This window comes from Dryas octopetala, chromosome 1 (assembly GCF_963921425.1).
Source record: "Dryas octopetala chromosome 1, drDryOcto1.1, whole genome shotgun sequence".
Taxonomy (NCBI): domain Eukaryota; kingdom Viridiplantae; phylum Streptophyta; class Magnoliopsida; order Rosales; family Rosaceae; genus Dryas; species Dryas octopetala.
The window spans coordinates 2460387-2472364 of record NC_141366.1 but is presented as its reverse complement, the minus strand read 5'-3'; the positions used below and the strand labels follow the sequence as shown (position 1 = coordinate 2472364).

General features: G+C 37.7%; 2 protein-coding genes and 1 non-coding gene across 3 annotated transcripts; 2 read left to right on the top strand and 1 right to left on the bottom strand.

Moving 5' to 3' along the window:
* The first annotated feature begins 1896 nt into the window (after positions 1-1896).
* On the top strand, positions 1897-5249 carry PMR5 (Pmr5/Cas1p GDSL/SGNH-like acyl-esterase family protein (DUF828)). Its single transcript, XM_086244620.1, has 5 exons — positions 1897-2492; positions 2592-2763; positions 3143-3321; positions 3684-3842; positions 4729-5249. Exons 1-5 carry the CDS (start codon positions 2152-2154, stop codon positions 5063-5065), a joined length of 1188 nt encoding a protein of 395 aa, XP_086100746.1. The 5' UTR covers positions 1897-2151; the 3' UTR covers positions 5066-5249.
* Positions 5250-5476: 227 nt separating this feature from the next.
* Positions 5477-5548, top strand: TRNAH-GUG (transfer RNA histidin (anticodon GUG)). The gene has a single exon. It is a non-coding gene; the product is annotated as a tRNA-His (tRNA).
* Positions 5549-6056: 508 nt separating this feature from the next.
* LOC147296357 (asparagine synthetase [glutamine-hydrolyzing] 1) lies at positions 6057-9999 on the bottom strand. Its single transcript, XM_086234357.1, has 13 exons — positions 9728-9999; positions 9153-9291; positions 8929-9024; positions 8508-8649; positions 8196-8386; positions 7935-8096; positions 7766-7846; positions 7451-7672; positions 7219-7353; positions 7024-7104; positions 6826-6912; positions 6603-6710; positions 6057-6514 (listed from the first exon to the last, which is right to left on the bottom strand). Exons 1-13 carry the CDS (start codon positions 9805-9807, stop codon positions 6272-6274), a joined length of 1767 nt encoding a protein of 588 aa, XP_086090483.1. The 5' UTR covers positions 9808-9999; the 3' UTR covers positions 6057-6271.
* Positions 10000-11978: the final 1979 nt, after the last annotated feature.

Here is an 11978-nt window from a genome sequence, read left to right as displayed (position 1 = left end):
AAGATTAAAGCATTTTAGTTTAACCATAGGCTCCATAGCTGCTACGGTGATATATGATTGACCCTGACTGTCCAACATTGAAGAGTGGCATGTCAGGCATTTCATGCTTTTGGTTACTTACAGTAAGATTAAAGCATTTTAATCCAACAGCTATTGTCCTTGTCCTTATCGGATATTAGCAAAGATATGAACGGTGGTGAAAGAGTTCAATTTAGGCAGCTGGCAGTGAACACAACTTGCAACTTGCAACTTGCGAGTCCCTAATAACCCCCAATGGGGGCATTGCCCATAGCTTTCATACCTGACACATGCAAACATCTCTGTCACATTCTTCAAATCATAAATCATGTTTCTTTTCTCATACTATGTCACATTCACTCAATCAATTTTGTTCCACAAATTATGTGATGAGTGACCCTGAATTTTTCTCACTAAATTTTCACATTAATATATTCGCTAAATTTTGTTCACTTGGGAGTTGCCCAAATTTATGCTAATTATATTTGTTGAACTTTTGGTTGATTTGCTATGGATTGTGACCATTCTTTGTGGGTTTGATTGGTTGTCCGTTGCCATGAAATTAATATGAAGGTGTTGCTATTAAGACATGTACAAGACCGTGCTCCTATGCAATATCCCATCATTGTTTATGTATTGATTGCATTTTAATGTTCATCGAAAGAATTTAAATATACAGAGATATATGGAACCAATTCTTGCTTCATGCGCTACGGAAACGTGTGATTTCAATACAAGCAAGCAAGATTCCAACCCTCCTATCTCTATGAAAAACAGGGTTATTCACATTATGATAGTCAATGCCGCAATCCTCATGAGGGAAATCATTAAAATAACTCGATGTTTAGAAAATAAGAAATTATTTTAATGCTTGTTATGTTATTAAATTGTCAATTTGAATTGGGTTTATAAAATTTTTTATTTAATTTTGTAGTTTATATTTGATTAAAATTTAATAACATAGCATATCAAATTAGAAAAATGCTAATACGGACGCTATATATAATACATACGTCCTGATCACTTAGATACTTGTAAGGATACCTAATGGACTAGTAAGGTATAGTTATCTGCCCTTAAATGCGGTGGATGTTGAAATCCTCGTCCACACTAGAGACGGTCTCATCAAAATATCTAATAATGCACCTTCACAATCTCTCTTTTTCGTTAAAATGAAAAGCTTTTTTGCTGTGCAGTTGTCATAAAAGGACATGCTATCATCTGCTAAAAGCATATTTAGCGGGTGATATGTTTGAATTTCAATATAGAAGCCAAAGAATTTGTCATGATCAAACCCAATTCATGAGGATGGTGATGGTACATGAGGCAGCTTGCACCATAGTTTTCTATAAAGCAAAGTAAATAAGAATGATGTTCTATGTATGCATTGGTAAGTAAAGCAAAGAACATCTTCTTCTTTCAACAAAAAGGTGAAGACCTACATTTTACTTTTTGGCTCCTTTTATAATAAATGAATGAGAGATAGGAATCCAGCTTTGAGGTGCCTACCATAACATAACATAGAGGCCCCCATATATAGTACCAACTTGGGATGACCTCACCCACATTGCCCTTGCCTCCCCCTACAACATAAAAAAGGTGCAGAGTAATGAGTCTAATGACACTGCACCTTATCACACAACTTGCCCAATTGGCCCCAACTTCGTAAAAACCCCTTCTCTTGCTTAACCCAGTTGGCCCCAACCTTGCTTCCATTTTATTCACAGAAAGACTGGATTCAATAAGAGCCCCATGATGGGTGGACAAAAACACTTGAGGACAATCGCAAGGATTTCAGATCTCCATTAAGAAAGAAGTGTCACTTCAGGGCTTCAGGAGTCCAATCCAAATCAATCTCACAAAGACCACCGTCATCAGTCCATTGAATCTCGCGTGAACCCACCTTAGCCACCTTCACATGCACACAACAAATCTAAAACCCCCCTTCCCCCTTTTTATATAAAACCCAAACAGGACCAAGATTTCAACCCTTATTTAAATTGCATTATTAGTTCCACGCTCACTCTCTCTCTCTCTCTCTCTCTCTCTCTCTCTCTCTCTCTCTCTCTCTGTTTCCCTCTTTCTTTCTTTGCAGCTTTTGCTTTTCTTCATCACCCAATAACCTCCACATTAATGGCTCTTTTTTGTCCTCAATCTTCCAGCTCTTCTTTGGGATTATGTGTAACAATTCTTTGCCTAGTTTTGGTTCAATCCCACTCAGCTTTGATAATGAGCTTAAAGCACCACCACAGCAACAACAACCACCATCACAGAACTTCACCAATGTTCCAAACCAACCAAAGCACTTGTGCATTGTTTGCAGGCACTTGGGTTCGAGATGACACATACCCAATGTACCAATCTTCTGAGTGCCCTATCATCATAGACCCTCAGTTCAACTGCCAAATGTACGGTCGCCCAGACAGTGATTACCTCAAATACAGATGGAGACCTCTCAATTGTGAGCTCCCAAGGTAAGCAAAGCACTCCTAGTGTTGTGTATTGAAATGGGTCTGTGTTTGTTGGTTTTCCAAAAGTGGTGAATGACTTTGGCTGTAGCATGTTGTTGGTAGGTTCAATGGGCTTGAGTTTCTGCTCAAAATGAAAGGGAAAACAGTGATGTTTGTAGGTGATTCGCTTGGGAGGAACCAATGGGAGTCTTTGGTTTGCATGATTTACTCTGCAGCTCCTCAAACCCAGACACAAATGGTCAGAGGAGAACCACTCTCAACATTTAGGTTCTTGGTGAGTGACTCTGATTTTGAAGGAATTGCTTGCCTCTTTCTGGGTTTTAGTATTTCTTCTTTAAAAACCTTGAAACCATTCGATTCAATGCCAATGCCCTTACTTTTTGTGTGGGTTTGGAATTTTATCAAACACTTTGATTGTAATAGGAACAAAAAATTTCAAGACCCATTTTGTTAAATGCACAAATTTTCTTTCTTTTCCAAAAGAATCATTTGGGAAATCTGTTTTGAGGGACCCAATTTGGGGGCAAATGGGTGGTGACAGCAGGAGAGCACCACCAATCCATGCTGTTATCCACAAAAAGTCATGATCTATGAAATGAGAGCATTATATCAATCGAAACAGAACCTTATTGGGTTTTGATACTATAATGCAGGACTACGATTTGACAGTGCAATTTTATAAAGCTACATATCTGGTGGACATAGATGTGGTACAAGGAAAGAGGGTTCTAAGGCTTGACAACATTGACGGGAACAGCAATGCGTGGCGGGATGCCGATGTGCTGTCGTTTAACACCGGTCACTGGTGGAGCCACATAGGATCTCTCCAAGGGTCAGCAAATTGTCTATTTCCTTTTATCTTATGGTGTTTTTGTGCACTTCCAATTATTGGGTCCAATTCATAGTTTTATTAAGTAACGTATTTGTTAGTAGCCACTTCTATTATAACATAATAAAAATGCTTTTTGACACTTCCTTATGTAAAACTTCTTTTTACACTTTTTATCTAACAGGGTTGTATTACATGTTATGTATTTAATTGCTTTCTTTACCATATGAGAGATAAATATAAAAAACTATACATTCGTTGTAATATTAAAGTTTTTCTGTCCAAATACACCTTGAATATGACATGATATGATGGGGTTGAAATTTGATATCTTTTCTTGGGCTCTGGTATTTTGTAACGTGTAGGTGGGAATACATGGAATCAGGAGGGAGATATTACCAAGATATGGATCGTTTAGCTGCTTTGGAGAAAGGGATGAAAACATGGGCCAATTGGGTTGACTCCAACATCGACACCACAAGGACCCGAGTCTATTTTCTGTCCATATCTCCCACACACTACAAGTGAGTATCTCTCTCTCTCTCTCTCTCAAATATTGTGTTGGTGGAATTCCATTTTTCCAGGCTTCATTATCTAGCAGCTCCAAGCACTAAAAATTCGCTCCATTCTTAGATATCTTTTTGAATCCTGCCTTGGGTTTAGGTCGGTCCAACCCAACCAAAGCAGATTCACAATTTTACTGGTACATTATTATTTGGTAAAACCTCTTAAAGGAACTACCTCCAGAGATAAAATCATAAAAAAATTACACCAATTTGTCTAGGAAACTTTTAATGTGTAGGTCTTGTAAACAGTAAAGACATGGAAAGTTCAAAGAGGTGGGAAAGAGCACTGTTTTTGTCGGTGGCTCTACACAGTAAACAGTAAACACATGCAATCTTCATACAAGACAAAACTGCTCATGTACGGCTCACCACTAATAGTGGACCACTTTTTCTCAAATCTCGACATCCACTATGTGACTCAACAAGCTAGCCATAGTTTATCATGCATGCATAGGAAAATATTCTATATAGGCAGTCTTTTATGTCAAATAATCTTTCATGTTTTTCATGTTACGTTGTCAAATTCACAAAATCTGAATTATTGATTAGGTGAGATCTTATTTAAATGTGTGATACCACATTATAACACGCCAAGAAAATGCTCTCTAGTTACATACTTCAATAAGTAATTTGTAGAATGTTAATTTAAAATATTGATTAGTTGAGCTCTTATTTGAATGTGTGATACCGAATTATAGCCTCACATCAGAATTCTTACAATTGGAGAACATTACTCTTCATATGCATACATTACATGTTTTAATTAGTGCAAGAGTTCACATTAGCTATGCTGTTATATTTGGTACATGATGGTAAAAACTTGAATAACATGTGAAATTGACAGTCCAAATGAATGGAATGGGGGCACAAGCGCTACAACCAAGAACTGCTATGGGGAAACAGCACCAATGACAGTGAGTGGGATAACATACCCAGGGGCATACCCAGACCAAATGAGGGTGGTGGACAGTGTGATTAGGGACATGCGCTATCCACCATCTTTGCTAGACATTACAATGCTTTCAGAGCTCAGAAAAGATGGGCACCCATCAATTTACAGTGGGGACTTGAGCCCTCAGCAGAGAGCCAACCCTGACCGCTCAGCAGATTGTAGCCATTGGTGCCTTCCTGGACTGCCAGACACTTGGAACCAACTCTTTTACACCACCCTCTTCTTCTAATTTTATATTAGCAGTCTAACAAGTTATATAGGTTTTATTATATACATTTATCAAAGGGTGCAAAATTGCATCTCTATCTCTATCATGTAATTTGTAAAGTAATGCTAATATATAGTCAGTATTAGTGAGGAGAAATAAGGTTCTTATTTCCTCATTATTTTTCCAATTATGGAAGACTCTTTAATTTTTCTTTGCTAATGAAGACCTTTAATTGTTATTTCCATTTTGTGTTTACCAAATTTAAAGAATGGTATGGTACTCAAATTACGAGGAAGGCTGTTTCAAAGAATCATTTTTATTGAACTTGATTTTGGTGTATTGCAATAACAAATAGAGAATAGAGGGGAGAGAGACTGAAAAACAAATAGTCAATAATACTTATAATAATTTTAGGAACAACTAAACAACAAAGTGGCTGTAGTTTAGTGGTAAGAATTCCACGTTGTGGCCGTGGAGACCTGGGCTCGAATCCCAGCAGCCACACACTTTGCCTATATATTTTTTTAATTTCTGTGTTGTGCCTCTAGGCTCTAGCTCAAGGCCTACTAGTTTAGTCAATTAAAGCCCTAGGCCACACGGCTTGGGTCAATCTAGGCCCAATCTAGGTCAGCCTGTTGGTCTAGTTGGGCCATTGAAGATCGACCTCACCACCCGTCAGTCTTTTAATTTGTGGATTTCCTATCTGCGCCACTGGAAAATGTTGAAGTGAGATCTTTTTATTTTTTTCGGCATGAAAGTGTGATCCTTAAATACTTGTGTTTATCCATCTTACCAAAAAAAAAAAAAATACTTGTGTTTATCCCAAAACCTGGTCAATGATGGACCACGTTTTTTGGGACCAATCTCTTCCAGTTCCAAGAAAAATAATTGAAAGACAACAAACTAATTGGATAGTGGTGGAAGAGAGACTCAAAGACATATATTTTAGGCTTATTCGTCATTGTATGTAAAGATGAAGAATATTCACATTTTAATCTTAAAAACATTTCCATTATTGTAGATAACAGACTTCAAAAACTTGTATTAGAAAAGTACAACAAATGATAACACAATATGTTTAAACCACCAAAGGGGGGATAAGTTGGAACTTTTACATAGTGCCTATAACTTTTATACATCAAGGCATTGCAAAGTATCTTAATTCTGTGAGTGGTAGACTACCCTCATATTTGCAGAAGTTGGGGGTATTCCAGCAGGGCATTCATACTAGCTGCGAATTGCGACTCCTGGGGTGCTCACCATCATCTGAGGTACATTATCAATGATGGCTGGAGGCACAATCCCACTAGTAACAGGTGCAGCCTGCTTTTCATAAGCTGATTGATGCACTCCAAGAGCAGCCCTGCCAGAAGGGTCAAGATTGTTGGACCAGTCGGCATCCCATGCCACAGCTGTGGCTGTGCTACATGCCACACTTGCTCCTCCAGGTACTGTCTGCCTGGCTGAGTTCTGCAAAATCCGGATAACAAGTTAGCTCTCTGTGTTATCAACAGGTATAAGAAATGCTTATGAATTGTGAAAGTTTCTAGCGGATTACCTGTGGGAAGAACCTCTCGAAAATCATTCTGTAGTAATAGGCTTCCTTTGTGGTGGGAGTGTTGTGTGGGAAGATGCGTGCAGCATTCAGCATCATCTTATCGGTCACCTGAAGGTATAAGTTGAGCATCAATCATCAGCCAAGTCAATCTAATAACCTTTTACCAACAAAATGTAAAAGACAAGTGTAAGAGAGGGGAAAAAAAGATTAGATAGATGTGTACATGTAGAGCAGCATGGGCTTTCAGGCCATCAATCCAGCTGTAGCCTACCCCATCACTGAACTGTTCTTTCTGCCTGTATAGAATGTGCTGCAGGCATTAAACAGGATATGTCAGTTTAAGAGTCGATGTGGTATGGATGTCAGGGGCTGCAGCTTATTAGCAATATTTATTATCTGAAAAAGAATTATGAACACATACCTTTGGCAGATAAGGTTGCTCCTCATCATCGAAGGCCTTCCGGAGGACCCATTTCTCAATTCTTCCTTGGTCCTTTTTGATCTGAAGGTAATTAACAAATATAGTGAAAAGTCAGGTGATCAGTATTGTACTTTAAAAGTTGAGTTAAGCTGTAAAAGTAAAGCAATCCCAATATTTTAGAGTCTTATTTCTTACCAGTTTATACTCTGGGTCAATAGCCATTGCAACATTAATGAATTCTTTGTCTAAGAAAGGGACTCGAGCTTCTAAGCCCCAAGCAGATGTTGATTTGTTTGCCCTCTGGCAATCATACATGTGCAGTGCCTTAATCTGCATCCATCAAAAGAACAACTCCCTGTTATATCTTTTTCCATCCCCTAGGATAGCAAGCTATCTTCAATGTAAATTAATGTAATAAACCCAGTACCTTTCTGCAAGTTTCACGGTGGAACTCTTCCTTGTTGGGTGCCTTATGGAAGTACAAGTATCCACCAAAAATCTCATCCGAGCCCTCACCAGAAATCACCATCTTGACCCCCAAAGACTTAATCTTACGTGACATAAGAAACATAGGGGTGCTAGCTCGAATAGTGGTTACATCATATGTTTCAACATGGTATATAACATCCTCAATAGCATCAATTCCATCCTATCACATGCCAAATGCAAATGGTTACCATTTTGGCTACTGATGAAGATAGGAACAAAGTCGTTAGCTTTAAACACGTTTTTGTATTGATACCTGAACGGTAAAATGAAACTCATGGTGAACGGTTCCCAAATAGTCTGCAACTTCTTTTCCTGCCTTTAAATCTGGTGAACCCTGCTCATCATATGGAGAGACTAGTTTAGGGTTCAAGAAGCACTCATGACCATATTGTAAATCTTTGTCGAAATATTTTAGAACACACCTCTAGTCCAACACAGAAGGAATGGAGTTGTGCCCCCCATTGCTTGGCCGCCTTTGTGCCTGCCAAGTGGCGAGCCGTGATAGAGGCGACTAAAGATGAATCTAGGCCTCCGGAGAGAAGTACCCCAAAAGGCACATCAGTCATTAGCCTCTTGATTACAGCCTGCATAAATTACACTCAAAACATAAGTTACAATTACAAATTACCAGTTTGACATGCATGCCAAATAAGAGTAATTCAGTAACCTATAGAAATAATTACACTTTCAAAGGCACGTCTCAGAGCAAGTGGATCATATGGGGTTGATGGAATGGCCTCTGAGAACCAAGTAGGATTGTACCATCTCTTTAGTGCACCTTCTTTGCTTGAGTACAGATGACCAGGTGGAAAGGACTCAAAGTGTTCACAATCATCATTTAATCCTTTCAGTTCTGATGCTATCCAAACTGAGCCTGGAAATAAACACAATATGCTAAGTTATTGTAACATACATCATTCAACTTCAAGTAAAAAATAAATAAAACTGAAGGACCATAAAATTGTGGTGAAAACAGGGCTGCTACGAAAATTTACCATCGAGACTCCAGCCAATATAGAGGGAAGTGATTCCAATAGCATCGCGAGCAACAATGAAGCTGTTGTCGCGGGTATCCAGCAGCACAAAAGAGAACATGCCATCCAGCATGTCCACAAAGTTCTCTCCATACTCTTCATACTACTCAAAAGAAATTAAGAAACACAGTTAGTTAATACATGGCTAATGCTAACCAACAATTACAGGTCCATCAGATAGCACATTCAACATCCCATACTTTGATCAAACTGGTTAGGAATAAGGAATTGAAACCACAAACACATGAAACTGACATATAACTAATGAGAAAGACTTAATCATAGTGTTTAATTTTTATACGCCATAAATTTCTGTGATTTTATCATACCAAGTTGGTATGAAATTATGAATCCGTAACAAAGATGTGATAAAGTGACCCACCAGATGTGCAATGACATCACAATCACTGCCAGTTCGAAACTTGTGATTGGGCAGACGCTTCCTCAATTCTTCATGATTGTAAATCTCTCCGTTTACCTGATGAATTATAGCACAACCCTTTATCAGTAATTGAATTATTATCCTGGATTAGTCAAAAATTAAGCTGCTAGTATATACAAAATTTACAACTTCAGATCACAATAATTGTTAGGCATGAGGCATACCGTGACAACAATTGACTTGTCTTCATTAAACAGAGGTTGATCCCCAGAAGCAGGATCAATGATGGCCAGCCTTTGGTGAGCCAAAAAGCAATCTCCATACTGGTACAGACCGCTCCAGTCAGGCCCACGGTGCTTCAATCTGTAACACCAACAACAACAATAGCAATATTTCAGCCCAAGTTTCTTGTCCTTTTTTTTTTTTTTTCAAAAATGCCCCCAATCATGGTACCATTACATAGTCAAATGGACATGGACCCCCCCCCTCCCCCCCCCAAAACCCCACAACCCCACTCACAATTATGTTATTTGTTATGAGGAGTCACATATATGCTTGTGGCCATGTGGTCAATCCTATCAGAAGGGTCAGAAAGCAAACGTTTGATTTGGAGAAAGGCAAATTTCTAGGCAACCCAGTTGGCATACATGCAGGAATGCCATACCCAGTTCACCACATTCTGATCAAGTTCAGATAATCATGAAAAATAGAGGCGTGGAACTCCCCACTTATTTCAAGTTGCAAAACCAAATAATAAGTAGAAATTATAGCACAAAATTAAGGGAAAATTAGAATTTGCCTGCGAGAAAGTTCAAGCACGCGAACCCTCTTAGCTTGAGAGTCGTCGGAGCAACCAAGAACGGCAAGTATTCCACACATTGTGTGATTGAAAAAACCCAGAAAGCAGGAACGGGAAAAAGCACCAAAAAAGGGAATGTCTGTTTGCAAAAAGATGAAACCGATGAATGTGGAGAATAAAGTGGTGCAGTAGAACTAGGAGGCAGCAAGCCAGCAACACGTAATTTTTTTATTTTCTTCTCTCTGTTTTTCGCGCTGGGAGGCAAACACGTATTAAGGTGGAAGGAGTAAATACTCCGCGTCTCGGGCCACGTATTTATAGGAGCCCGGAGCGATGGGGCCCACACAACCTCTAAGCGGCGACGTATCTCTCCACCGTTTCCACTTCAATTATATTTTTTGGATAATGACATCTATGCCCCTCATTTTTTAATATGCCCCTAGAAAAATTAGCTCGCATCTTAATTTGTCGTAGGGTGGCGATTTACAGACTTTAACTCTTCTTCTTATTCTCATGCTTTAATTATTTGTGAGCTTATTTACACATTTACTCTTTAAAATTAAAGTTTTGTCTCACGTTATCTTCTTTAAATTTATTATCTTAATTTATCTCATGTAAGTTTCATGTCTCACATAATCCAAAATTATTAAATATGTTCACTATTCGAATTAATGACATGATGTCTATATGGTAGGAGATAAATTGACAGATTTGACGGTTTAAAATTATATGAAACACGAGAAAAACTTACAAAAAGTAAATTAATATAATAAATTTTAAAGGAAAGACAAAATTATAATTTCAGAGGGTAAATATGCAAATAAATCTTATTTGTGTTATTTTTTTTGACAATTAATCTTATTTGTGTTATCTTAACTGATCATATATTATATGATATTTATAATAATAAAATTGTCACTCGTTATTATAATGTGCGTTTTAAAAGTTTAGGGTAATTGTTATTTATTATTATATAGTTAGATTCATTTAAAAAACTTAACATAAGAGATAAGTGAGAGACAATATATTTAATAATTAAATTTAACATAATTATAAAATTAATAATTTATTAAAGTAAATCTAATAATTAAAATTTAAAAAGTTATTCCTTGCTTGTCCATCTTGTTGAATCCTTAAATAAATGAGATTGTATTATTATAATAGTCACTCGTTATTGGAAAACATAAATAATTCAACAATCAGTGAGATTTATTAATGGAGAGTGAGACTGTGAGACTGACCCGAAACAGAGGGCATAAGTGTAATTTCCCCTTTTCTTTTTTCTTTTTTGTTCTGGCGTTCACCGTGTTCTACTGGCTCATCCTGAAATCACCAGACCCACCAGCAGTGTCGTCTCCGTTGACGACACGTGTTTACACGTGGTTCGCTGATGCTTGTTGTTCCTTCTCTTCTTTGGTCTCCGATTTTCATGGTAACGTTTATCCAATCTTCTTTCGAAGTCTTCGGGTGCAAAGTCGTCAGCTTTGCGCTGTTACGGTTTTTTACCTCTCCCAATAAAAAAGTCCACATTGATGCACTGCGTTTTTCAACTATCCACGTGTCTATTACTAGGATGCAGGCCCCACCTCCCCTTGCTGACGTGGCTCTGATTGGTGATTTTTGCTGCACTCTCTCTTTTTTATAATTTTAATAACGGGCGAGTTTTGGTAGAAAATAAAATTAAAACTATAATATATTTCTGAGCAACCACCCAAAACAAAAAGCGTGGAATATCTCAATATCCAATAGCTTATCCTATGGCCATGCCTGTCAAATAGATCATGATTCATGACCAAGAAAAAAAGATAATAAACAAAATAGAAGAAAGATGAAATTTTTAGATTTTTTTATTGGACACTACTTGGGTCACCCTTTGGGTATCCCAAGGTCACCCCTCCCCCAAAAAATAACAATTTCGGTAATGCCGGCGTATGATCGGAACCGTTCACTTTTTAGATTACCTATTATAGATTATCTCTGCAAAAAATCAACTCAATCGGAAATCGTTTGATTATATAACTGTTGTTGATTAAATAGAAAAAATCAACGGTTTGGTCAAAAAATCACTCTTTAATTGAAAACCATCAATTTTCTACTTAATTGACAATAGTTATATAACCAAACGATTTCCGATTGATTTGATTTTTTACAGAGATGATCTATAATAGATGATCTAAAAAGTGAACGGTTCCGATCATGTGCCGACATTACCAAAATTATTATTTTGGGGGAAGGGGTGACCTTGGGGTAC

Bases quoted from the DNA above. Each gene is read 5' to 3' on its own strand.
- PMR5 (XM_086244620.1), top strand. From the start codon at position 2,152: ATGGCTCTTTTTTGTCCTCAATCTTCCAGCTCTTCTTTGGGATTATGT. The intron at 2,764-3,142 runs GTGAGTGACTCT...ACTATAATGCAG, and splicing joins TCTCAACATTTAGGTTCTTG to GACTACGATTTGACAGTGCA. The intron at 3,843-4,728 runs GTGAGTATCTCT...TGAAATTGACAG, and splicing joins ATATCTCCCACACACTACAA to TCCAAATGAATGGAATGGGG.
- LOC147296357 (XM_086234357.1), bottom strand. From the start codon at position 9,807: ATGTGTGGAATACTTGCCGTTCTTGGTTGCTCCGACGACTCTCAAGCT. The intron at 9,025-9,152 runs GTATGCCTCATG...ATAATTCATCAG, and splicing joins ACAAGTCAATTGTTGTCACG to GTAAACGGAGAGATTTACAA. The intron at 8,097-8,195 runs GTAATTATTTCT...TAATTTATGCAG, and splicing joins TGAGACGTGCCTTTGAAAGT to GCTGTAATCAAGAGGCTAAT.